General features: G+C 35.9%; 3 protein-coding genes across 8 annotated transcripts in view; 1 reads left to right on the top strand and 2 right to left on the bottom strand.

Annotated features, from left to right (window-relative positions):
• Positions 1 to 80: 80 nt before the first annotated feature.
• map2k4b (mitogen-activated protein kinase kinase 4b) lies at positions 81 to 11,728 on the bottom strand. Of its 2 annotated transcripts, XM_051667093.1 has the most exons (13): positions 11,370 to 11,728; positions 9,377 to 9,412; positions 9,212 to 9,244; positions 8,603 to 8,705; positions 7,627 to 7,801; positions 7,271 to 7,390; positions 5,285 to 5,404; positions 5,115 to 5,166; positions 4,829 to 4,956; positions 4,640 to 4,717; positions 3,883 to 4,031; positions 2,298 to 2,343; positions 81 to 2,076 (listed from the first exon to the last, which is right to left on the bottom strand). In XM_051667093.1, exons 1-13 carry the CDS (start codon positions 11,494 to 11,496, stop codon positions 1,966 to 1,968), a joined length of 1,278 nt encoding a protein of 425 aa, XP_051523053.1. In that variant the 5' UTR covers positions 11,497 to 11,728; the 3' UTR covers positions 81 to 1,965. The 2 variants fall into 2 exon arrangements, with proteins under 2 accessions (XP_051523053.1, XP_051523054.1); XM_051667094.1 differs by lacking the exon at positions 5,285 to 5,404.
• Positions 11,729 to 13,432: 1,704 nt separating this feature from the next.
• Positions 13,433 to 16,287, bottom strand: adprm (ADP-ribose/CDP-alcohol diphosphatase, manganese-dependent). Of its 2 annotated transcripts, none has more exons than XM_051667269.1 (3): positions 15,543 to 16,287; positions 13,969 to 14,087; positions 13,433 to 13,874 (listed from the first exon to the last, which is right to left on the bottom strand). In XM_051667269.1, the coding sequence occupies exons 1-3, from the start codon at positions 16,093 to 16,095 to the stop codon at positions 13,695 to 13,697; spliced, it is 852 nt and encodes a 283-aa protein (XP_051523229.1). In that variant the 5' UTR covers positions 16,096 to 16,287; the 3' UTR covers positions 13,433 to 13,694. The 2 variants fall into 2 exon arrangements, with proteins under 2 accessions (XP_051523229.1, XP_051523228.1); XM_051667268.1 differs by having other exon boundaries at positions 13,442 to 13,874; positions 13,965 to 14,087.
• Positions 16,288 to 18,064: 1,777 nt separating this feature from the next.
• The window catches only part of LOC127423267 (growth arrest-specific protein 7-like), a 54,584-nt gene continuing 47,343 nt past the window's right edge, over positions 18,065 to 25,305 (top strand). For all 4 annotated transcript variants that reach the window (XR_007894291.1, XR_007894293.1, XR_007894292.1 and 1 more), the window contains exon 1: positions 18,065 to 18,512. Coding sequence is in view for 1 of the 4 variants with exons in the window: in XM_051667424.1 (XP_051523384.1) it covers positions 18,336 to 18,512 (177 nt within the window). In the remaining 3 variants the exon portion in view is untranslated. The remainder of the gene's footprint in view (positions 18,513 to 25,305) is intronic.

Here is a 25,305-nt window from a genome sequence, read left to right as displayed (position 1 = left end):
GTTTTGTTGAGGGTTATGTATTCTTCTTGCTCATTATTGAGTGTAGGTATATACTATAATATACACGCACACACAAGGAATAACTGAGTACTTGGTTTTATTCTAGCATTTAGCCCATAAGTGTGTTCAGATCAAACAGAGCAGTATGACAATAAGGTCACAGCTACATCCAAATTCTGTAACAACTGACCTGCAGGCAAATACTTGGATCATAATATTAATAATGTGAACTTGGTTTCTTAGATGTCCTCATTAAATATGTGACATGTATAAGACAAAGAGCCCGAAGCAGTCAAAGGTTAATATATCTCAACCTGAACATATATGCCATTATCCCTGCACATTTCCTTGTTACAATTTTTACAGATTACTGTTCTCACCATACACAAAGTATTTTCACAGTGATAACTTTTCTGTACATATTTTCCACTCTTGATACAATATAATAATACACATCGCCCGTAAAATTATTTTACCACGTTACTAAATATTCGGATGATTTGCCATTTGCACACTATTAATTCTTCGATTGCATTTAAGCGTTTTTTTGGTTTTTTTTTACGACTGTGAAACTGGAAAGTTGATCTTTTAAAAATAAACACAAGGACTATTGACGAGTAAATGTCATATATTAGTGAGCTAACATGATGTGGCAATTCTTTTGTTTTTTCCATTCTGACACTTTTTAAAAATATGAAACTCTCAATAAAACTTTCAACACTATCAGGTGCCATATTAATGTGCAGTCAAGCCGTTTACCACAAATGATTTGATAACCATTGTACATCTTTAAAAATAAGTGACCCATCAATGAATTATCATTTGAGGGCCCCAGACACATTCTATCCAAGCAAATAAAATTGACAAGCCAAAATGTGACTTCAGGAAAACGGGCAGTCTGTGGAGAGGACGAGCTTCTAAAAACATTTGTGAATAAAGCATATTCCTCAATGTTACAGAGAAAATGCCTGTATAAATACACATTTACAGTGGATAAGAAGTGCCCTGTTAATCTAACTAAGCATTCAGTATACTAGACAGATTTCTCTTTGATATAGTGAAAACCATTTGGATCTTTATGACATAATATTGCATATTGAGCAAGTAAAGCTACTTTAACACATTGCATCGATGCAGAACAATACCTTTGCATATGGATTCATTAAACAGAGAAAGGATGACAATGATGTAAAATGTGTTTGTGTGCATGGTGTTCTTTTGCTGATTATCTGTACACATATGAAGCAAAACAACGGTATGTGTGCTGTTTACTTTACATTTCTGTTTGTTTCATAATGATGTCATTTCGGTAATCATACCCATGTTCCATCAACTATCTGATGATCCTAAATGAGCAAATTCAAGTTTTGTTAATTAATATTCCAAAATGATTTCACAAACACAAAAATGTAGCATCATACAAAAAATTAAGAAAGGTTGTTTTGCTGAACTTTGAAGCTAGTTAGCTTTTGTTTAAACTCCGCAATGTAAATGGCTTTTAAATGAGAGCCGATCTTTATTGCACAAAACATTTTGGGAATTATTGTAGAGTATTTTTCTTTAAACACAATAATGTGTTTGTACATATGTGATAGTACAATTATGGTGCCTTGAGGGAATACTTAGACCCTTAACTATTTGTCTCATTTAACAAAATGTCAAACCCTACATTACATTGTTGTTTTGTTCTCAGTGATATTTTTTTTTCTAAACACTTAGACTCAAAATGAAATACTAAGTCCTAAAAGGATCCAAATTCTGCATAAAGAAGCCAATGTCAATTTTATAATAATTCTTTCTGAATTTCAGTGTTTTGAAATTCATTATCACAGAGATCAACATTTCAAAGCAGTATTTGCAATTCAGTAAAATGGGAATTGGTTAAGGGTCGAGAAGTTTTGCGAGACGCTGCATGTACACCAAATGATTGCCAGGCCATCCTCATACCCAACAGACCGGTCACCATCAGTCAACATACATGGGAGAGCTAGGGGAGGGCATTTGATCTAGAATTTTACATACATAACTGGCAACGTCCACAACTCGCTCTTCATACATCAGGATAAATGGGTGCTTCTGCAGGACAAAACAACAGAAATATCCTGAGCACATTTAATCTTCCAATGACAATTTTAAGAATAATATAATTACATTATAAAACTAACAAGTTAGAGACATAAAAGGCATTTTTAAATAATGTGTATTAGATAAGGTATAGTCAGTCGGTGATTATTGCAAAGGTTTATTATGCCATAATGACCATTTGACTGAATACGTGAACAAGTGACTTCATTTACCAGCAGTTCTCTGTACTTTGGCCTTTTTGACTCATCCTTTGTAAGGCTGGGGGGCAAGAAAGTCACATGATCAAACAAAGCCACATCACAAAAAGCAGCACATGTGTAACATAAACTATGCTTGTTTTTAGAGCCTGACCGATATGGGATTTTTGAGACCGATACCGATTTTAGAGATGGAAATTCACCAATTACAGATATGGTGATCGATATAGCTAATTATTGAGCTGGAATGAAAACAGAACTATTCTATGTGGATTGTGCACCGATATGACTATGCAAAGGTACTCAGAAGGCTGCTTTCTTAAATATTTTTTATCAAAGAACATTTGACATTATTATTATTATACATTGTCAACAAATTCTAGAAATGAACACTGAGAAAATATAGAATAAATAAAAATACAATAAATAGCTTAATAAACATCAGTACTGTATATTTAGTATCAGTCAACTGCTGACCATTTAAATAAAGAATAAATAAAAAAACAATAAATAGTTTAATAAACATCAGTACTGTATGTTTAGTATAAGTCAATTGCTGACCATTAAAATAAATAAAAATAAAATAAGTAGCTTAATTAACATCAGTAAGGTATGTTTAGTATAAGTCAATTGCTGACCATTTAAATAAAGAATAAAAATACAATAAATAGCTAAATAAACATCAGTACTGTTTAGTATGTCAATGGCTGAACATTAAAGTAAAAAATAAATAAAAATAAAATAAATAGTTAAATAAACATAAGCATTACTGTTTAGTATCAGTCAAATGCAGACCATTTAAATAAAGAATAAATTAAAATAAAATAAATAGCTAAATAAACATCAGGGGCCAGTTGCACCAGCTATACATACGTTACAGCTTAGTTGTGGCGTAAATGGGCACTAAGTCACAATTTACGCTCTACTAAATATTTGAGCATTACACCCTTACATTTATGTAGGATGTAACCCTACATATAAACTAAATATATACGGAAGCCTCCGACCAGGAGTAACTGATGGAATAAAAAAGCAGACTCATTTAATGACATCAATGAGCTCATGTTTTGGTTGACAGGCTTCAGTCCTTTCGACATATATGATGGTGTTGGCATTTACACTCATTTGCATTTACGAGAGAGAGAGAAAAAAAAAAACAACATACTTTTAAGCGGCTCTTCAGCATGAAAATGATCTAACGGGTGCGTTGCCCGGTGTCAAATTTAAGGAAGAGAGACCACTCAAATCTGCACCGTTTAACTCCGCCCTGTCTGCAGAACCACCGTCAGCTCAGAGTCAGCTCTGTAAACAATGGAGTCGGAGCGCGTTCTGCTGGACAAACTACGCTATGACACCAATTCTAAAGCATTGTTTTCTGCATTATATGTTCTGAAAAAAGTTTTCATATCGGCGCATATCGGTAAAATATACGCAGAAACGGATATATCAGTGAAAAACTAATATTGGCCGATAATATCGGCCGACCGATATATTGGTTGGGCACTACTTGTTTTAAACTGGTATCCTACGGTTCAGGCCAATTATTCAAAACTAACATAGGAAAACACCTCTGCCACATATGGTAAGGGACTGAACTCACCAAAGATTGACAAACTGGATAAATTTGGGAGAAAACTGTCTCTCCTCTGAGTTGCTGAGCTGAGGTGGGTCTCCCTTCACCACCTGTGTCAGCTGATCAAACACACTGTTCCATTTAGGGTAAGGAAAACGTCCCGTAGCAAGCTCATACTATAACAAAAAGACATTTGGCAGTTAACTTGAGAACAGCACATTGTTGTTTTTTTACAGAGGCTAAACATTTTAAATAAACATTTCTAAGAAATTTGATAGGGGTTGCATCGACTAGTCAACTAGCTGCTTAGTTCTGTCACCAGTCGACGTGTTCACAGTAAACCCTAATAAGTTAGCAGAACTCAATATTTGAGGTAAACGGTTTCATCAAATTTTTTAAGTTAATAGAACTTTCAGATTTTGATTTTGTACTACACATGCATATTAATTCCTCTTAACTTGAAATATTGAGTAAGCTAACTCATACATTTTAATGGCACTTAACTTTAAATTTAAATCTGGCTGAACTTAAAATAACCATGTCAGCTCAACTCAGATACTTCAAGTAGAGGAAACCTAACAAGCTGGTACTAGCTAGATCTAATTATCTATCAATTATTTTGAGCAGAGTGTTGATTCTGGATCGGCTAGTCGTGGATCACATGACTTCTGTTGCACTTGTTCTATATTGCTACTTTCCGGGATGACTAATAGAAATGAGAAGTCATGCAAGCCCTGGTTTTGATATGTTTGTACAATGAATAGTAGATTTATTAGAGACATACCAATGTTATTCCCAAACTCCAAACATCTGAGCGGACATCATAGCCTTGTCGAGAGGCACTGGGGTCTATTCGTTCAGGCTGGAAATGGCACATGGTTTAATATATGGCATAAAATAACATCATATTCTTTAAATGGACACAATCTACACAAAATGTTTTTTTCTAGAGGTAAAGAATATGGTGACTCACAGCCATATAAGGTCTGCATCCTGCATCTCTGGTCTTGGCAATTGAGTCAACCAGCTGTCCACTGATACCAAAATCACAGAGCTTGATGTTGCCATTTCTATCCAGAAGAATGTTGGATGGTTTGATGTCTAGAAAACAATAAAAGAGTTGAATAATTCAATGATTCAATTTAGGAATTCTGACACTATGTGTCAGAAAGCTAGGAACACAAATTGTATAAAAAAAATGATTTAATGGAATAATTACAGTATCCAGCTTTAAATGTTTTCAGTGCTTGGCAACTCACCTCTGTGGATTATTTTCAAGTTTTCTTTCAAGTGATTCAGTGCTTTCACAGTCTATTGTAAAAGTTTAAGAAAAAGGTCAGTTGAATTTCCCTTTATAATAATCAAGAGTAATAGCAATACATATGAAAAATAAATAATCTTCTAATAATACATGTGATTGGCCACTTACTGCTAATGTAATTTTGCCTAATATTTCCTCTGGAATGACATCATCTAATGCACAATATACATATTTGTAGAATTTATCGAGGGAGGTAGACATAAGTTCCATACATATCCAACAGTCACCCTGAACACAGACACAAATGGGTCAGTGACGTGACACTCTCTTTTTTTGTCTGGATCTATTAATTTATTCAAAAATACATTAAAAATGTAATTCACACAAAACAATTCCTTGAATAAACCTCTACAACGATAAAATGTTTTGGATTTCTGAGTTCAAAGTCCTTTTTATTCTGTTACCGGGGCTTAAACTAAATGTAATTAATAAAGTCTCCTTAAAAGCTGAAATTATTGAATGAAGAAATGTTGGCATGAGTAGTCTGGAACCTTGCAATGCAAATAGTTTTAAAATTTGATTAATATTTGAAAACCTTTGTGCACCAAATAAAATTTAGGCCGGGCGTACACGGTGTGAGTTCTGACACTCGGGAGGTCGTGAGCCCCTGCACACGTTACGAGTCAGTTTATCTGAAAATCGTACAGGTGCAATCGTACATGACACGACTTTACGTCCTGGCGAATTCCGGAGCAATCGCATGAATTTTTGCACTATTTATCATTATAAGACATAAAGCCAGAGGAGGACATTGCTTTAATTCCTCGTAGCTTTAGAAATAAATAAATAGGAATAAAATAGAAGGCTGGAAATGGGGCTGCATTAGCTGAAAACTCATCTGCCGATTAAAAAAAAAATAAAAACGGATAATTATTACAAATGCTTTCCAACATTTGACAGATTAAGATTTCGAAGGTAGACTCTGTGATGTGCGCAACCCATATGGCAAATGATTTGTTTGAAGAGCAGAGAACAGCATGGCATTTCTGTAGAATCATTCCCAGTGATGTGGTTGTGAATAATATGAAAAAAAAAAAAAGTTTTAACATGACCATTTTCTCCAAATGTGTAAAAGCTTCATGAACACTCAGTTTACATTGATCGTGTGAGTTGTAACACCTTCTCTTGCTTGGTCAGCTTCAGGTTGATCGCCAAATTGACCCAAATTTTTTTAACATTTTTTAAAATGATCGGGAGGTCGTGAGCTGCTGGTAAGCCGCTCGGCTTCGCTCGTAATTCCTCTGACAAGATGCGTGCTGTGACCACACGAGCACCCACCATTTCCACGCGATCTCTCCTGACTGGAAAAAAAAAATAAAATAATCGGTCGGGAGCTCGCACCGTGTATGCCCGCCTTTAGGTGGTGTAACCAACATGGAGGTAGCCATTCTGTTGTCATGTGACAAAAAAAATTAATACATATAAAATACATGTAAAAAACAGAGGGGACACCTTAAACTCTCATGACTGCATGTGTGTGCAAGTTTTTAAATATATCAGATATGTTTTTTTTTTTGTTTTTTTTTAAAGGCACACTTTGATCGGTTCAAATAAAGTATCCATAAGAAAACTTTCAGATTTATGACTCAAGTTAATGTTTGTAAAAAATATTTTTTAACTAGAGAAAAACTTTTGAAATTATTATTATTTTTTTTTTAATGATTAAGTTGTGTACACTCACATGTAAGGAGCAAGGAAAGTATTTTAATAATGTTAACTTGATGGTTACACCACTTGACATTATTAAAGTTGTGAAATCAAAAACTTGAAATTAAATATCTGGACACAGATATTACATTTCTGTGAACATGTATTTTAAACTTTCCTTATCATCATCTCTGACAACCTTATTTGTCAATGGTCAAACACTTACAGCCAACATAAAAATAACCAGGAGCATCATTAAAATACATATTCATTACAATACATTTGAACGTTAACACAAAGTTATTTATTTACTTAAAACGAGCCCCAACTAATGTTTCATCTTTTTCATATTGGAAGCCATCTTTAAGATGCAAATGTTAATCATGTGAAATAAAATTTGTGTGGATGTTAATAGCAAAGTTTAATTCAGAGATGCCATCAGCTCACCTCTCTGAAAAGTGCTCCGTAGAACTGGACAATATACGGGCAATCGCTACTCCTCATCACTACATCTAAATCCATGAGAAGCTGTTTCTGTTCCTTCTCATCAACAGTGGAGCGAATCCTCTGCATTGCACAAGAGAACACTTGAGTCAGTACAGATACATCATGGCACAGTCTATGACAGTTTTAAAAAATATGGAAGAAATTATTGAAGATCAAACAGAAGTTCCTGCCTAAGATCTCCTTCCCTTCCAAATCTATAGCTCATATGCAAGCCTAGTCGTGGATATACTGAATGTACGCCTCTCTTACCCTTTTTTTGACCTATTTATAACCATCCAAAAACAAATCTGAATTACCTTGACAGCCATGATCTGACCACTAGGTTTATGCACCATGTTGTTAACCGAGCCATACGCCCCCCTCCCGATCTCCCCCAGATCCTTCAGGTCCTCCGCCGTGAAGTCACAATGCTGCTCTGGAGAAATCTTCAGTTTCCCTGACGACTCAATACTGTGTGTCCGCAGCCTCTCTCTGTAAGTCATTTTTGCAAAAGTGATGTTTTTTTGTTGTTGTTATTGTTGATGCAATTGATTGAAGAAACAGTGAAATCTTAAAGGAATACTTCACCCAAATCTTATAATTCATCATTTACTCACCCTTACGCCATCTCAAACTCGTATGACTTTTTCTTCTGTGGAACACAAACTAAAATATTTTGATGGAGATATGAGGTGTTTTTGTCAATGGGGTCCAACACTTTCAAGCTCCAAAATGGACATAAAGGCAGCATAAAAGTAATCCATACAACTTGAGTGGTTTCATCAATGTCTTCTGAAGAGATATGATTGGGTTCTGGGCGAGAACAGACCAAAATGTAACCCCTTTTTTCATATCTATAAATCTTGACATCGGCAGTCCCCTTAAAGCTCATTTACACTTCCTCGTGCTTGACAAATGCGCAGAGTGCTTGTTCATGCACAGAGCATGTACATATGTATGGGCGAGTCTTCTCATCCAAAACCGATTGGATCGCTTCAGAAGACATGGATTAAACCACTTTATGCTGCCTTTATGTCCATCTTGGAGCTTGAAAGTGTTGGACCCCATTGACTTGAATTGTATGGATATATTCACATCTCCATTAAAAAAATCTTCATTTGTGTTTTACAGAAGAAAGTAAGTCATACGTGTTTGAGACGGCATAACGGTAAGTAAATGATGAGAGAATTTTCATTTTTGGGTAAACGGTTCCTTTAAGAGACTACACAACAACTTAATTCATGGGCAGTGAATGTATCTACAATTTGTATAGTTTCTTGGTCACCCACTCACATGTGTGGGTTCTGGAAAGGAGGGTTAGCTGTCGTGATGGGGAGTCTTGCAGTTGGTTTGACTGGTGGATTAGCAAAGTTTAACTTAAGTGCTTTGCGTTTACCTGTAAAGGAGGAGAACATTAACTCCTGTTAACATAAGATTTTATTACTCAGGATAATTAAAACTTTTTCATGCTTTGTGTTTCAAAACAAAGTAAAAAATATAAATAAAAATATACAACGTATGCAGAAAAAATGACTATGGAAATCACTGAGAATAAATAAATGAGATGATCAGTGCAATGCAATTTTCCAAGAGGCAAAATTATACTGTATGATTAACTGTATAACTCTGCATGTATTTAGGTCATATTGTCACATATAGCACTTCTCCATAATTTAGATGATATGTTCTATTATTTATTTTATGAAGTCCAATGTGATAATTATACAAATAAATTGTACAATTTCAACATTTCATTCAAATATTTAGAATTGTAACATCTTTAAAAATTGGCACACACACACACACACACACACAAAACAACTGGCATTTTCTGCAGCACGAGTGTTCAGAATACCACAAAAGGGGGCAAAAAATGTTATGGGCACAGAAAACTGGGCTTACTTTGGGTTACTCCAGACAGATTTATTTGAAATCCTAAAGAAAGAGGAAAACAAATTTCAATATGAATGCAGACGCTGATAAATCAAAATGATGATGCAAATAAAAATGAGACGTGCTAAATTGAACCTACAGTAAACCAGTAAAGTTGTACATGAGCAAGCATACCTGTTTCATTTTGACACCTCCAGCACGTGTTGGAATCTGAATGCAAGCCATACATATACACATATATACAAAACAGACAATTAAACAATTATGCTATAACAAGAATGGAAAGGAGTCATATTTGTTACCTAGCCTATCTACTAGAGTAATATATACACACATATATATATATATATATATATATATATATATATATATATACTATATATATATATACACACACACACACACACACACACACAACACTGGTGGCCAAAAGTTTGGAATAATGTACAGATTTTGCTGTTTCGGAAGGAAATCAGTACTTTAATTAACCAAAAAAAGTGGCATTCAACTGATCACAAAGTATAGTCAGGACATTACTGATGTAAAAAAAAACAGCACCATCACTATTTGAAAAGTCATTTTTTATCAAATCTAGTAAGGCCCCATTTCCAGCAGCCATCACTCCAACACCTTATCCTTGAGTAATCATGCTAAATTGCTAATTTGGTACTAGAAAATCACTTGCCATTACATCAAATACAGTTGAAAGCTATTTGGTTTGTTAAATTAAGCTAGACATTGTCTTTGTGTTTGTTTTTGAGTTGCCACAGTATGCAATAGACTGGCATGTCTATGACAAGTCATGCTTGAAATTGCCAAAAAAAAACTGAAGATTTCATACAAAGGTGTATACTACAGTCTTCAAAGACAAAGGACAACTGGCTCTAACAAGGACAGAAAGAGATGTGGAAGGCCAGATGTACAACTAAACAAGAGGATAAGTACATCAGAATCTCTAGTTTGAGAAATAGATGCCTCACATGTCCTCAGCTGACAGCTTCATTGAATTCTACCCGCTCAACACCAGTTTCATGTACAACTGTAAAGAGAAGACTCAGGGGTGCAGGCCTTATGGGAAGAATTGCAAAGAAAAAGCCACTTTTGAAACAGAAAAACAAAAAGAAAAGGTTAGAGTGAGCAAAGAAACACAGACATTGGACAACAGATAATTAGAAAAGAGTGTTATGGATCTTAACCCCATTGAGCTTTTGTGGGATCAGCTAGACTGTAAGGTGCGTGAGAAGTGCCCGACAAGACAGCCACATCTATGGCAAGTGCTACAGGAAGCGTGGGGTGAAATGTCACCTGAGTATCTGGACAAACTGACAGCTAGAATGCCAAGGATCTGCAAAGCTGTCATTGCTGCACATGGAGGATTTTTTGATGAGAACTCTTTGAAGTAATTTAATAAGTTCTGAATATTTTGTAATAGTAATTTGTCACATTATTAATTTCCTGACTATACATTGTGATCAGTTGAATGCCTCTTTGGTGAATAAAAGTACCAATTTCTTTCCATAAGAGCAAAATCTGTACATTATTCCAAACTTTTGGCTGCCAGTGTATATACAGATATATACAGGTTACCAGTGGATGTTGCTTTAACAGATGATATAACTAGCTGCTATGAAACACATTCTTCAGGCTTTTATGCTACATGTGTACATAGTTGCATATAAAATGTTTATAACATATGTCTATAAAGCATTGACACCATAGTATAAAGGTCCATGTCCATTGCTTCTATTTCTTTAAGTTAAGTTCAAAAGTGGTAAAAAAAAAAAAAAGAGAACAAGGTGGTTGTGTCTTAAAACTAAGTGAGTTGCTTAGCTAGTCAGCATTTCTAGGCATCGTAATGCGATGTCTATGATAAGTAGGAAGCTTACTATGTTTTGAGAAACAGCCATTGAGTGCAGTGCAGTACAGGCCTACAGCCTCAGGAGACAAATGCAGGATTAAAAAACACTGTACATTACGAAAACTGTTCTGAAAGAACTAATTTATATCTGTTTTGCTTTCATTTGCCATTGTAATAAACATTCAGCACCGGGGAAGGCGAAAGACCAGGCCTGGCCTAACTACTGTCAGCTTGCGTTAGCAATGCATCAATAGACAATGTCATTTTAAACGACAGGGAATTCATCCAGACTGTATTTGAGTCCCTTACCCTGCATGTTGCTCACTGTCGTTAAATGTTGCGTCTGCATTTGCGGGTGGTGCAGCACGGATCCCACAGCGCTAATGCTCCTATTGCATGAAGTTGGTGAATTGGTGCTGTGACTGGGAGTCGCCATTGTGGAGCTGTTTGAGTCCAGCAGCAGCTCTAGTGGCTGCAATGCAGTGAGACAAATTTACCCTTTGACACGATTCAGCGCTACACATTCAACAGTCACGAATGATTCCCCATTCGGTTCAGTTTAGAATGGAGAGGGTTAAAAAGAGGTCCTAAGTCGGGACAGGACAGCCAACTTTGATGAACTGCGCCTCACTCACTCCCCTACTGAAAGCAGATGGTTGCCATGTGTAAGAAAACTCCCCTCAGTAGGGTGTTGCATTGAGCTTGATTAAGAGGAAGGATTCTTCATTGGGGTCAACTTTGAGGTTAGCAAGAACTTGAGGAGAAAATAAATAAATGAATAACTTTGAACTTCATATAGTTCATATAAAACTTATATAATCTTGTCTCAAAAATTTGTTTCCTATTTAATTTTTGCACAATGCCAATAATAAGGGTTGGATGTTTGTTTTGTTCGTAGGCCCTGTTTGTTTTAAAGGAAAATTCCGGGTTCAAGACAAGTTAAGCTCAATCGACAGCATTTGTGGCATAATGTTGATTACCACAAAAATAAATTTCGACTCATCCTTCTAAAAGCAAAATCTGGGTTCCGGTGAGGTACTTACAATGGAAGTGAATGGGAGCCAATCCATAAATGTTAAAATCCTCACTGTTTCAAAAGTATAGCCACAAGACATAAACAATAGGTGTGTTAACATGATTTTAGTGTGATAAAATCACTTACTAACCTTTTCTGTGTAAAGTTATATTAAATTTGACAACTTTGTTGCCATGACGATGCAATGTCAACAACCCTAAAATGACTAAAAACTTTACAGCTCAAATAACACAAGAGTTTTAACTGAAGAATTAATGTAAGTGCATTTATAAAATTATAAGCTTAACATTTCCTTTAAACCCTCCAAAAATGGGCCCCATTCACTTCCATTATAAGTGCCTCTCTGTAACCTCGATTTTTGCTTCTTTTTTTTTTTTAAAGAAAAAGAAAAGTCAAAATTATCAATATTATGCCACAAATGCTGTCGATTTAGCTTAAGTTGTATTGAACCTGGAATATTCCTTTAAATTTTAAATGTGTATTGTACCAAGAAAAAAAAAAAAAACTTAAATATATTTTAATTAAGTTAATAATTAAAATAATATGTATGGATATATGGGCAGATGGCATGAAATCATTTTGGGAATTTGACATGTCCTGCAGTGTGACATGCTATACTCCAACTAAAAGTATTTTAACAGCACTTAGCTCATTCTTTTATAATTATTATGGATGCAGCTTCTATGACCTCATGTTAATTGAGAGACTACATGAAGATATTTACTTTTTCCCCAAAATAAAGAAAAAAGGCATGCACATCCAGAAATATATAGATGTGGGTGCAGGATCCAAAAATAACACATAAAAGTGTATAAAGGAACCGTGCACCTAGAAAGTTCAGACAAGATTTTAATAAGTGGGTGATTCTGACGAAACCCTTTAAGAAAATGTCCTGGTCATATTTAAACCGAAATCGATAATAATAACAAAAAAAACCAAAAAAAAATAACAAAAAAAAATAATAATAATATATTTAATAGTGTAAAATAGGACCAGGACTTTTTCTTAACAGGTTTCGTGAGAATCACCCAAGTAACGTTTTAAGCCATTCAGCTCCTCCTCAGATACTTATACTTAATACTTTTAAAAATTCATTTGTCACACTGCAGGAACTTTAAATAAATTAGTGACATAATAAAGTTTAAAAAAATCTTAAAAGAAATGGGGACCAGTACTGGGCCTAAGATATAGGCTACACTTTTTCTTATACATTCATATAAATTCGAACCTAAAATCTTGATAAAATAATTAAATAAATAAAAACCTCCATGGATATTATGCATCAACTACACATATACAGTATTTCTAATTGATACAGAGGATATTTAATCACCTTGTTCTTTCTAAATGGAACATCATTATATGAACAGATTTATAAAATATAACAACACTATGTAAGTAAAAATTGAGATTATCATGCAAAATGGCATGTTTATTTTCATTCACAATAATTACTGATAATGACTGTATTCTCTGTCATATAGGGGCTCATGGATACTTGAGATTTCTGTCTGATATCCTTCCATTGCCCTTCAGAACCATCTGATCCTCGTAGACATAAACAGTCCCAAAGGCATTACTGTCTGGAGAAGTTTCAATCACCCCTTCCAGTGTAAGGTGGTGAATGCCAGACAAATCTCTGTGATAGCCTCCATCATGGTCATGTCCCGCCATAAAGCAAACCACACTCTTATGAGAGTGAAGATTAGAGAGCATCGCATCATAGTTCCAAGCAAGGCAAACTGGGTCTGTAGAGTTTGGGTGAACAGGAAGATGACCTGTAAAAATAATGTAATAAAATTAGACTCAGAATAAACATTAAAGAGATCATTAAATTAACTGAAAAAAGAGGGTTATCCTGTACTTACTCACGATAGTTACTTTCTCGTGTTTCTGGTCAGCAAGGGATAAGACTTCATCAAGCCACACAAGCTGTTCTTGACTGAATCCTCCATTAAATTTCACAAACCTTTGATCTAACCCCTTATACACTGTATGAAAGCACATTAACAGTACACAATTTAAGGATTAACATATACAGGTCTGGAAAAAATTAAGAGACCACTGCAAAATTATATGTATGTGTTTGAGTAAAATTAACATTACTGTTTTAATCTATAAAGTGCTGACAATATTTCTCCCAAATTCCAAATAAATAAATATTGTCATTTAGAGGATTTATTTGCAGAAAATGACAACTGGTCAAAATAACATAAAATATGCACTGTTTTCAGTCCTCGAATAATGCAAAGAAAACAAGTTCATATTCATTTTTAAACAACACAATACTAATGTTTTAACTTAGGAAGAGTTCAGAAATCAATATTTGGTGGAATAACCCTGATTTTCAATCACAGCATTCATGCATCTTGGCATGCTCTCTACCAGTCTTTCACATTGCTGTTGGGTGAATTTATGCCACTCCTGGCGCAAAAATTCAAGCAGCTCGGCTTTGTTTGATGGCTTGTGACTATCCATCTTCCTCTTGATCACATACCAGAGGTTTTCAATGGGGTTCGGGTCTGGAGATTGGGCTGGCCATGACAGGGTCTTGATCTGATGCTCCTCCATCCACACCTTGATTGACCTGGCTGTGTGGCATGGAGCACTGTCCTGCTGGAAAAACCAATCCTCAGAGTTGGGGAACATTGTCAGAGCAGAAGGAAGCAAGTTTTCTTCCAGGATAACCTTGTACGTGACTTAATTCATGCGTCCTTCACAAAGACGAATCTGCCTGATTCCAGCCTTGCTGAAGCACCCCCAGATCATCACCGATCCTCCACTAAATTTCACAGTGGGTGCGAGACACTGTGGCTTGAAGGCCTCTCCGGGTCTCCGTCTAACCATTAGACGACCAGGTGGAGGATCGGTGATGATCTGGGGGTGCTTCAGCAAGGCTGGAATTGGGCAGATTCGTCTTTGTGAAGGACGCTTGAATTTTTGCGCCAGGAAGGGCATAAATTCACCCAACAGCAATGTGAAAGACTGGCAGAGAGCATGCCAAGACAAAGCTGTGATTGAAAATCAGGGTTATTCCACCATATATTGATTTATGAACTCTAAAACATTATTATTGTGTTGTTTAAAAATGAATATGAACTTGTTTTCTTTACATTATTTGAGGTCTGAAAACACAGCATATTTTATGTTATTTTGACCAGTTGTCATTTTCTGCAAACAGATAATGACAATATTATTATTTTTAATTTGGGAAAAATTTGTCAGTACTTTATAGAATAAAACAAAAATGTTCATTTTATTCAAACACATACCTATAAATAGTAAATCCAGAGAAACTGGTAATTTTGCAGTTAATTTTTTCCGGAGCTGTATATAGTTTTAAAATTATAAAGTGAGAAATACATAGCTGTTTTTTATTGCAAATTATATTATATCATTAACAATAAATTATTTTGTATTTTTTATTATATACAGACACAGTTTACCTGGAGGGATGTTGAGATCAGGATTTGTGTTGTGTTCCTTCAACAGTTTCATTGACGTATTGTACTTTTCACTGGATGGATCTCTTCCGATGATGCTCGTGTCATACGCATCAAGAACTACAAATCGAAACTTGGGGGCGGGGCTGAAGTGATACGCATAAATTCCGTCACCAATAAGGCTACTTCCGGTTTCGGCTGGTGCTCCGCTGTTTACTGGAGAGGCGAAAAGAGTTTTTCTACTGAAGTTGTAAAATTCGTGATTACCCCACACATGATGTACCTCTATTGAACTGTTGTTAAATTCACTGACAACCGTTTCTAAGGCTCGATCCGAAGCCTCATAATTCTTATTGTAACCATCGATAATGTCCCCGAGCTGAAGAATAAAGCCGGGTTTAACGTGCTCCTCGTTCCAACTCTGGATCGCATTGCGCAACAGTTGAAGACTATTCCTGTAATAGCGTCTCCTTGTTCTCAGGAAGTTTAAGCCATCGTCTATGTCTGCGTATTGAATGTCAGCTATTATGCCGAAAGTAAACACCGGTCGCTCCATTTCTGCTCTAGCGGTCTGTGTATGTGCTGTACCGACAGTGCTAGCGCTGCGTAAATAGGTAACTAATTTAGTGATATTCCGAACATATAGCCTCAATGCAGCCCGTGTTCAGAAGACACAGTTGGAAAATTGTGAGTGTTTATAATATAATGACCAGCGTAACTGTGAAGAAAAGCGAAAGCGTGCCCTGTCATTGACAGTTCAGGGAATGTACCATCACGATAAATGATGTGGGGGGGGGGGTCAAAATAAACCGATTATTTACATTTTATTTCTATATATATTAAATTGTATTATAAAAAAAAAACTGTAAAATATATCTATTGACATGGCAACAGCCTTAATCTATTTTTCATTTCAAACGTAATCCGTAAAACTACATATTTTCAAGGTATTCAGACCTCGTGGTAAGATCGCTACAGGTTGCTGACCAGTAGAGGGAGCCAACAGGAAAACATCTGAAGTTGGCCTGACCACATTGCAAAAACTATTGTATTTTTTTTTTTTTTTTTTTTTTCATTATTATTTGAGAGAATACTTCTACTCATCGGTATTTGGTTTCTTCCGTAGACAGAAAATGTTTAAGATACAAAAAAAAAAAAAAAAAAAAAAAAAAAACATACAATATACATGATAAAATATATGATAGTATATATTATAAACAAATTTGTGGAGAAAAATCTGAGAGGCAGTGGGTTTGAACTGGACAGGAGTCATCTCAGTTTGATGACACACATTCACACAGGTTCAAAAAGGCAGTCACCTACAGTATGGTCATCTCACCAATCCAGAGGAGTATGCCGCATCAGTGTCATGGCACATTAGCATGGATAATGCTGTATATCACTATAATTAAAATCACTTAAACACAAGTTCAGCAAAAGCCATTGTTCACTGCAGAGGTCAGACTGCTGCGAAAGGATGTTATGTTTATATTTTTATATACACTACCCTGAGAAATATTCGCTGACTAAAAATTGTGACAACTAGCCCCAGTGTCCCCTATATGTATAATACGTTTATTTAAAGCAGTGGTTCCCAACCCTGTTCCTGGAGGCCTCCCAACACTGCACATTTTGTATATCTCCCTTTTCTGACACACCCAATTCAGGTCTTGCAGTGTCCACTAACCAGCTGAGTTGAATCAGGTGTGCTTGATTAGGGAGATTTCCAAAATGTGTAGTGTTGGGGGCCTCCAGGAACAGGGTTGAGAACCACTGATTTAAAGGGATAGTTCACCAAAAATGAAAAATCTCTCATCATTTACTCACCCTCATGCCATCACAGATGTGTATGACTTTCTTTCTTCTGATGAACACAAACGAAGATTTTTAGAAGAATATCTTATTTCTGTAGGTCCTTTCAATGCAAGGGAGTGGTGGCTAGAACTTTGAAGCTCCAAAATTCACATAAAGGCAGCATGAAATTAATCCATACGACTGGTTAAATCCATGTAGTCAGAAGTGATATGATAGGTGTGGGTGAGAAACGGAACAATATTTAAGTCCTTTTTTACTATAAATCTCCACTTTCACAGTCAGAAAGTGAAAGTGGAGATTTATTGTATATATATATATATATATATATATATATAAGTATTTAAATATTGACCTGTTTCTCACCCAAAGCGATTGCATCGCTTCAGAAGACATTCATTAAATCACTGGAGTCGTGTGGATTACTTTTATTGTGCCTTTATTTGAGAGAAAAAAATATTGTTAAATCTTGTTCACTTAAAAATGTTCAAATTGGCAGCTATTAGCAGTATGCTTTATTAAAGCACACCCATCTATCTCCAGAAAAGCATTACTGAAGCTCTTTGTGATCCTCTGTATAAGATAACTTTTGTCAAAATGTAACAACAAAGGGGAATTTCTGTTCTGAGGGATGGGGAAGACATACTCATCTCAGCATGTAAATGATGAGAGTGGGAGTGTTCATTTACACAGCAGCACATTGTGCCATTAGCATATTGGAGTGAGACGCTGAACTTTGAGTCGCATTTTATCATGGTAGCGCGCAAGTCAAGCTGAACCATTTGGATTATTGGGAGTCCAGCGCTGTCAGTGACACAGAGGGCTCAAAATACTGTAGACTTTAAATTCACTGAACACCACTGTCATGATACAGTATGATTAGAGCTCTTTGAACATCGATTAAGGTTGTTTCACCAGGATCACGTTTGGAGTAAGGGATTGGAGACAATTTGGCGATTTCGTTCATCATCCGACGAGTTTACGATGTCAGGATCTTTTTGTAGAAGTTTATATGCCTTCAAGGGAGATCAGCATCAGCAAGGGTTGAAGTTTGAGGCAGGTGAACTCATCAAAATAACACAAGTTCTGGACGGAGGTTGGTGGGAGGGCGAAAAAGACGGAGTGAGGGGATGGTTTCCCTCAACTTACGTTCAAGTAGAGGTAAGAGTGCTGCGCTTTTTACGCAATGGAATGTATCAGTCATCCGTAAACGCCAATGGTTTGATTAGTATCGGGTGTAGCAAGACATGCTGCATTTTGCACCATCATTTTCAAACAAAATTTTATTATGTCAGAAACTTGCAAACACCCACCATTACAACTTCCCAAACAGGTTTTGAATAGAGCTATTCATGTGCAAGAGGGGCACAGCGCTTTCCCGCAAGGGGACCTCTTATCTTTGATGATGTGATACTGCCCATAAACTGGTCTAGACTTCCTCGTTGCACAAGCCTGAATATGGTTTGGTCAGCTAAACCTCTTATATGGATGGATGGATGGATAGATAGATAGATAGATAGTGTATTCAGTCAAAAAATAGCTCTTTGGCTGAACTTGATTCAGTGGTGGACAGTGCTTCTATGTGTTTGAAATGAGTTTCCTTAAATCAAAATTACTATGTAATCGCAACACAGATATTTTATGTAGAGATAACCTAGTTGAATTGGGTAAACCCAACACAATGAGATGTGTCAGTGTAACTCAAATAAATATCTTTCATTTCTTTATGTACTAACTAGTGAATGTGATCATTAGCATGTTAAATTCATGCTGGTTGAAAACACTAGAGTGTTGTTTAATAGCTATACTATGGTTAGCACAGCAAGGCGCAATTAAGTAAGTAATCATTTTCATATGTGACATCATGCATTTTCGTTAGCTTAAGCTCCACTCTTCACCATAATGGCAACCCCCAAAACTCCAGCATAACAGAAACTCTTTTAAATCTCAACATAACAAAACAGTTTCATCTATGTTTCATTAACACTACAAAAAGTATTCATGTTGTCCCAACTCAAATGGATTACGTAAACTTCTGTTTTACACATTTAAATAGAAAGAACACAATGAAATCAAGTTGTGACAGTGTTCTAGAATTGTGTTGCTTTAGTTTGTTTTAAGTAAATTGAACAAGCAGCAAAAATCCTTCTTTTTTTTTTTAGTTTTGATGGTCATTCCCAAAGACTTAATTTTATTAAAATACACCAAACAAACTCAGTTCAGATCAAGAAGGAACTCCATTCAATTAAATTCAATTCAAAGGGATTTTATATATTTATCTTTTATTACTTTGACTGGGAAATAGCCATTGAATTATCTCAGTTAATATTTCAATCTGTTTTAGATGGATTGTATTGGATTACTCTAAAAGTCCAGATACATTAACATGTTAATGATAAATTACACTCTTCCCCAGGAAATTGGGGATGCTTACTCATCAAGGAAGTGTTTTCTTTCTTTTATTCTTAAATCTCTTCCTCCTTTTAGATCTCAGTTTTCAAAACTACAGGCCACTAAATGGGAAAATAACAATTAAGAGAAACCATACATCAGAGTCAAAAATAGAACTAGTAAGCCATGCTCCTCTGAATGGTAGCTACCCCTCTACAGTTCTCAGTTTATTACCATGCATCACCTCCAATTTCTCACATTCACTCACACCCTGTGTTTGCGCATGCAGAGATATTCAGGGTTGTGCAGAGTACTTAAAGAAAGTATTCTGGGCTGAATACTAAATACTATCTCTTAAATGTATTCGGTAGTGTATTCTGATACATAACATAAAAAGTAATGTGTTCAGAATATATGAATACTTTTAGAATACATATTTATATAGGTAAGGCACAATTGAAAGAATTATGTGTGATATACAGTATGTCATTATGATCTTATCTGAACTGCTTCATCTCCACTATTAACATCTAAGTGAGTCTAACTATTTGTCAGCAAATTTCATAAACTTATTACTACTGTTATTTCTTTAAATTAGATGTGAAGTGGGACACTGATGTTTTTCTTTATGGAAGGCAGAATACAGTTTGTGGGCAACTACAGTATCTTTTCCATTTTCCAAAAAAACAAAAACAAATGCTGCCTGTACCTCCAAGACTCAAAAGCCGCTATTTGGGTGGGACATTGTAGCTACCAAGCAGGGCTGTTTGTGAATGTTCAGAATGTTTTTTTTTTTTTGTTGTTTTTTTTTTTTTACTTTTTAACCCATTATTTGATTGGACTGACAAACATTAATACAATTTGACAAAAATTGGATACGAAATGCAAAATTAACCATATTTTCGAGAAAATAACTGAATGCCACTTGCAGAGATTAAACATGCAACATTGTAAGGTCCTGTGACAACAGTGTAGTATATGAATGATTTTAACTATGCATGCTTCCATATTAAGGCCTATTTATTCTTTTAATTTTCTACTTCTTTTATTACGGACACTTTTTCTGGGGTGCTTTTAATTCTTTTACTCCTTTGATTTTAATTGTCAATTGTAGATTTTTGTTTGTGAATCACTTCATATGATATGTCAAATAAACATATTTACACAGCAATTACAGTCACGGGAAACAATGTATCATGCGCTCAAATGTATTGACTGTATTGATTCTGGTGCACAGCTGACAGCGTGCTGATTAAGACAACAAATTTCCTTTGCGGTTGCCAGATATTCAATCCTGGAATCGCAGCTGCTCTGGGGAAGAGAGTGCAAGTGCGCACTTCTGTGCTGTTCAGAAAAACTGTTCTGAAAAAAAAAAAAAAGTTTCTTACTTGATTGACAAGATTTTTTTTTTCTGCCTTATTTTGTGGTCATTATGAGAAAAGTATTCTAAAGTATTCTCGGGTGATCCAATCACATGTGGTCAAGTGAGACACATCGCTTTTTATACCTGGTCACTTAAATGCTTCTCCTGTGACCACTTGTGTTTGGATTTCAAGGGGAGGGTCTCTGTTTCATGACAACATACATAAATCATTTTGTCAGTGTGTTACTGCATGATATTAAACATCGAAAAATGCAGTTGAAATTTAATCTAAGCACAAGCGCAACATTTAGAGCAGTACTATCCGTTATTTTAGTGGATTACCTGTGTTAGTGGAGCTTCAAATGTGTGCACTTCTCATCTGTGTCCCTGTATGTTGATATCAGACACACTGAAGAAGATCCCTGAAGTTCCCGTGCTTTTATATGTATCTGCTTTTTCAAATGTTTCGTTCTGAGTATTATTTCCTTTTAAAGCCACACATAGCCGGCAAAGTTAAAACTCTTGTTTTAACACAGCGGTTTATTAACAGGTGAGGGTTGGCGATTCGCTGCTGTCTGGGATGCATCAGGACGGATTAGCGTTTACACCTCAAATGCGATGTGGTCACATGTTTTTGACTACCTTCGTTTGTGGTTTTTGTAATCTGATCACAAAACGTTTCGGACCCCCTTTACACCTGTATTTATCACTGACCACATGTGATCGTATCACCCGAAACACATCTTAATTCGAGGTGTAAACGGAATCATAAAGTAACTGTATTCTGAATACAGGTGCTTGAAAACACAATGGGGGCTAAATACAGTTACTTAATTTTTGTATCCTGAATATGTAAGGCCATTACAAGTATTCCATTACAGCCCAACACTGGAGATATTTAACATAAAATGAGCTTGGTTAGTTCACATACAGATTCACATACAGTACATTGTACATTCAAGACTGTAACAGGGGCAGTACACATTCATGTATATCTCAGCAACTATTTAAGAGTTAGCTAAAACAAATTATTTCCCTCTGTAGACCCAGGCCAGGTCATGGGTAAATTGATAGAATTAAAGGAATACCAAAATTAAAATATGACCTTATAAAAATAAGTATTATGTGTGTAAGTAACATAAAGAAATGAACAAACACAACATCAAATAACCTTTATATAACAAATAATGTTTTTTTACTGCAGTGTACAATCTGAAAAGTGCCATTAAAATGCCATTGCATGGAGCCTATAACAGCAGTGACAGCAAGCATTACATACAGTACCACATACATTGTCAAAGTTCACAGCAGACCAACACATTAACACCAAAATACCTGAGTGGAAAATATGACATGAAAAACAAACCCAGAAAAAAGCCTCTAGTGGCTAGGCGGCACTTCAGCACATAACATACACAACACATTACCATTTAAATCGTCTTGCATCGCCTTGCCGGACACCGAAAGATGCATTTAATAGGTCCTGATTTCCTTCTCTCACCCTCCGTGCAAAACTGAATTCCATTATATTAGCTATGCTGATGAAAGTGGTTAGGAAATGTTTTCGGTTACTATAACTCACTCTGCTTGCTCTGTAATGTTATGCTGCTAGGGTTACAAACAGTGCATTAATATCAAATGGTGGTTAGAACTGACCAGAACTACCTGTGCATTCAACGGTTTGAACTGCACGCATTCCAGCCAATCAGTGATCAATGTACAGTTGAAATCAGAAGTTTACATACACTTAGGTTGAAGTCATTAAAATTATTTTTTTCAACCACTCCACAGATTTCATATTAGCAAACTATAGGTTTGGCAGTCGTTTAGGACATCTACTTGCATGACACAAATAATTTTTTCAACCATTTTTTACAGACAGATTGTTTCACTTTTAATTGACTAATTGGAGTCAATTGGAGGTGTACCTGTGGATGTATTTTAAGGCCTACCTTCAAACTCAGTGCCTCTTTTCTTGACATCATGGGACAATCAAAAGAAATCAGTCAAGACCTCAGAAAAAAAATTTTTGGTCCTCCACAAGTCTGGTTCATCCTTGGGAGCAATTTCAAAATGCCTGAAGGTACCAAGTTCATCTGTACAAACAATAGTATGCAAGCATAAACACCATGGGACCACAAAGCCATACCGCTCAGGAAGGAGACGCATTCTGCCTCCTAGAGATGAACGTAGTATGGTGTGAAAAGTGCAAATCAATCCCAGAACAACAGCAAAGGACCTTGTGAAGATGCTGGAGGATAGGTAGACAAGAGTCTATATCCACAGTAAAACGAGTCCTATATCAACATAACCTGAAAGGCTGCTCAGCAAAGAAGCCACTGCTCCAAAACTGCCATAAAAAAGCCAGTCTACAGTTTGCAAGTGCACATGGGGACAAAGATCTTACTTTTTGGAGAAATGTCCTCTGGTCTAAAGAAACAAAAATATAACTGTTTGGCCATAATAACCATCGTTATGTTTGGAGGAAGAAGAGTGAGGTTTGCAAGCCAAAGATCACCATCCCAACCGTGAAGCATGGGGTGGCAGCATCCTGTTGTGGGGTGTTTTGCTGCAGGAGAGACTTCACCAAAAAGCATCACGAGGATGGAAAATTATGTGGATATATTGAAGCAACATCTCAAGATATCAGTCAGGAAGTTAAAGCTCGTTGCAAATGGGTCTTCCAAATGGACAATGACCCCAAGCATACCTTCAAAGTTGTGGCAAAATGGCTTAAGGACAACAAAGTCAAGGTACTGGAGTGGCCATCACAAAGCCCTGAGCTCAATCTGAAAATGTGTGGGTAGAACTGAAAAAGCATGTGCGAGCAAGGAGGCCTATAAACCTGACTCAGTTACACCAGTTCTGTCTGGAGGAATAGGCCAAAATTCCAGCAACCTTATTGTGAGAAGCATGTGGAAGGCTACCCAAAACATTTGACCCAAGTTAAATAATTTAAAGCAATGCTACCAAATACTAACAAAGTGTATGTAAACTTCTGACCCACAGGGAATGTGATGAAAGGAATAAAAGCTGAAATAATCTTTCTCTCTGCTATTATTCTGACATTTCACATTCTTCAAATAATGTAGTGATCTTAACTGTCCTTAAGACAGGGAATGTTTTCTACTATTAAATGTAAGGAATTGTGAAAAACTGAGTTTAAACTTATTAGTCAGATGAGCCATAATTGCATATTTAAATAATCTGACACAAGCACAGGAAATTTCCTGTTGGCTATGAAAACTGAAAATGACAAACAGGGCTCTTTGAGTCACAATGCTTAGTGGGTACTAGCATCTGTCTGGAAATTAATGTTTTGAGATTTTGAGAGTGAAACGAGATTGCAGAATGATTGACAGACTGAAAGCATAGAGCCTTTGACTGGCCCCATTCACAGAGGAACAGAAAGGTTAATTGAAGCTCATTGTCTATGAATTCAGTTGTTAATAATTGTCTAGTTTTTTTACAAGTTTGTGAATGTACTATTTTAAACACGTTATTAATAATTAAAATGTTTAATTTCGGTGCCACTACCATCACCAAATATAATTGCAAAAATAACGATTTTATTCAAACAGGTTTCTCAAACACTCCCCCAGCTTCCAGTGGTTGGACAAAAAGATAGTCCCTCTCTAAACTCCGCCAATTAGCTGGTCAAGATTCTAGAACAAAATTTTAATAGGTTTGATAGGGGAAATTAACCATAAAAGACTTACTTATAGTTGTCTCGGCATAGTATGCTAGGATGGGAGAAGGTATTTGAACAATGAGTGAACTTTGTCCAGTTGTAAGAAGACAATAGCTTGCACTTTTGTCAGACATTCATTCTGGCAAAAAGGCCAAAAAAGAAAGATGCTAACCAGTCCAGTTTAAGGTGAAATACAGAGACTAGCTATACAAAACAGTCCTTGTTATCAGAACAAGTTCAAGCTAAACCCACAGTGATAACTATTGTTTGCATTACAATCTGTGGGAGTTAGACGCTTTGGAATGAGACTCTAAGTTTGACATCTGGAGAAACCAAAACAAAATCCAGTAAATGAAACCATTTAGTCATCCACTTGCATGTTTACTCAGTGTTTTTACTTCTTTGCCTAGTTTGTTTGAGCCTGGATTCGACACTGTTCCGTCTCAGTCTCCATTGCCTCAAACTTGAGTCATGGGTCTTGTGGTAATAATTAGCGAGTATGTGTAAAA

The sequence above is a fragment of the Myxocyprinus asiaticus genome, chromosome 32, assembly GCF_019703515.2.
Source record: "Myxocyprinus asiaticus isolate MX2 ecotype Aquarium Trade chromosome 32, UBuf_Myxa_2, whole genome shotgun sequence".
Lineage (NCBI taxonomy): Eukaryota > Metazoa > Chordata > Actinopteri > Cypriniformes > Catostomidae > Myxocyprinus > Myxocyprinus asiaticus.
The sequence above is the reverse complement of the archived record's forward strand: the minus strand, read 5'-3'. Positions and strand labels throughout refer to the sequence as shown.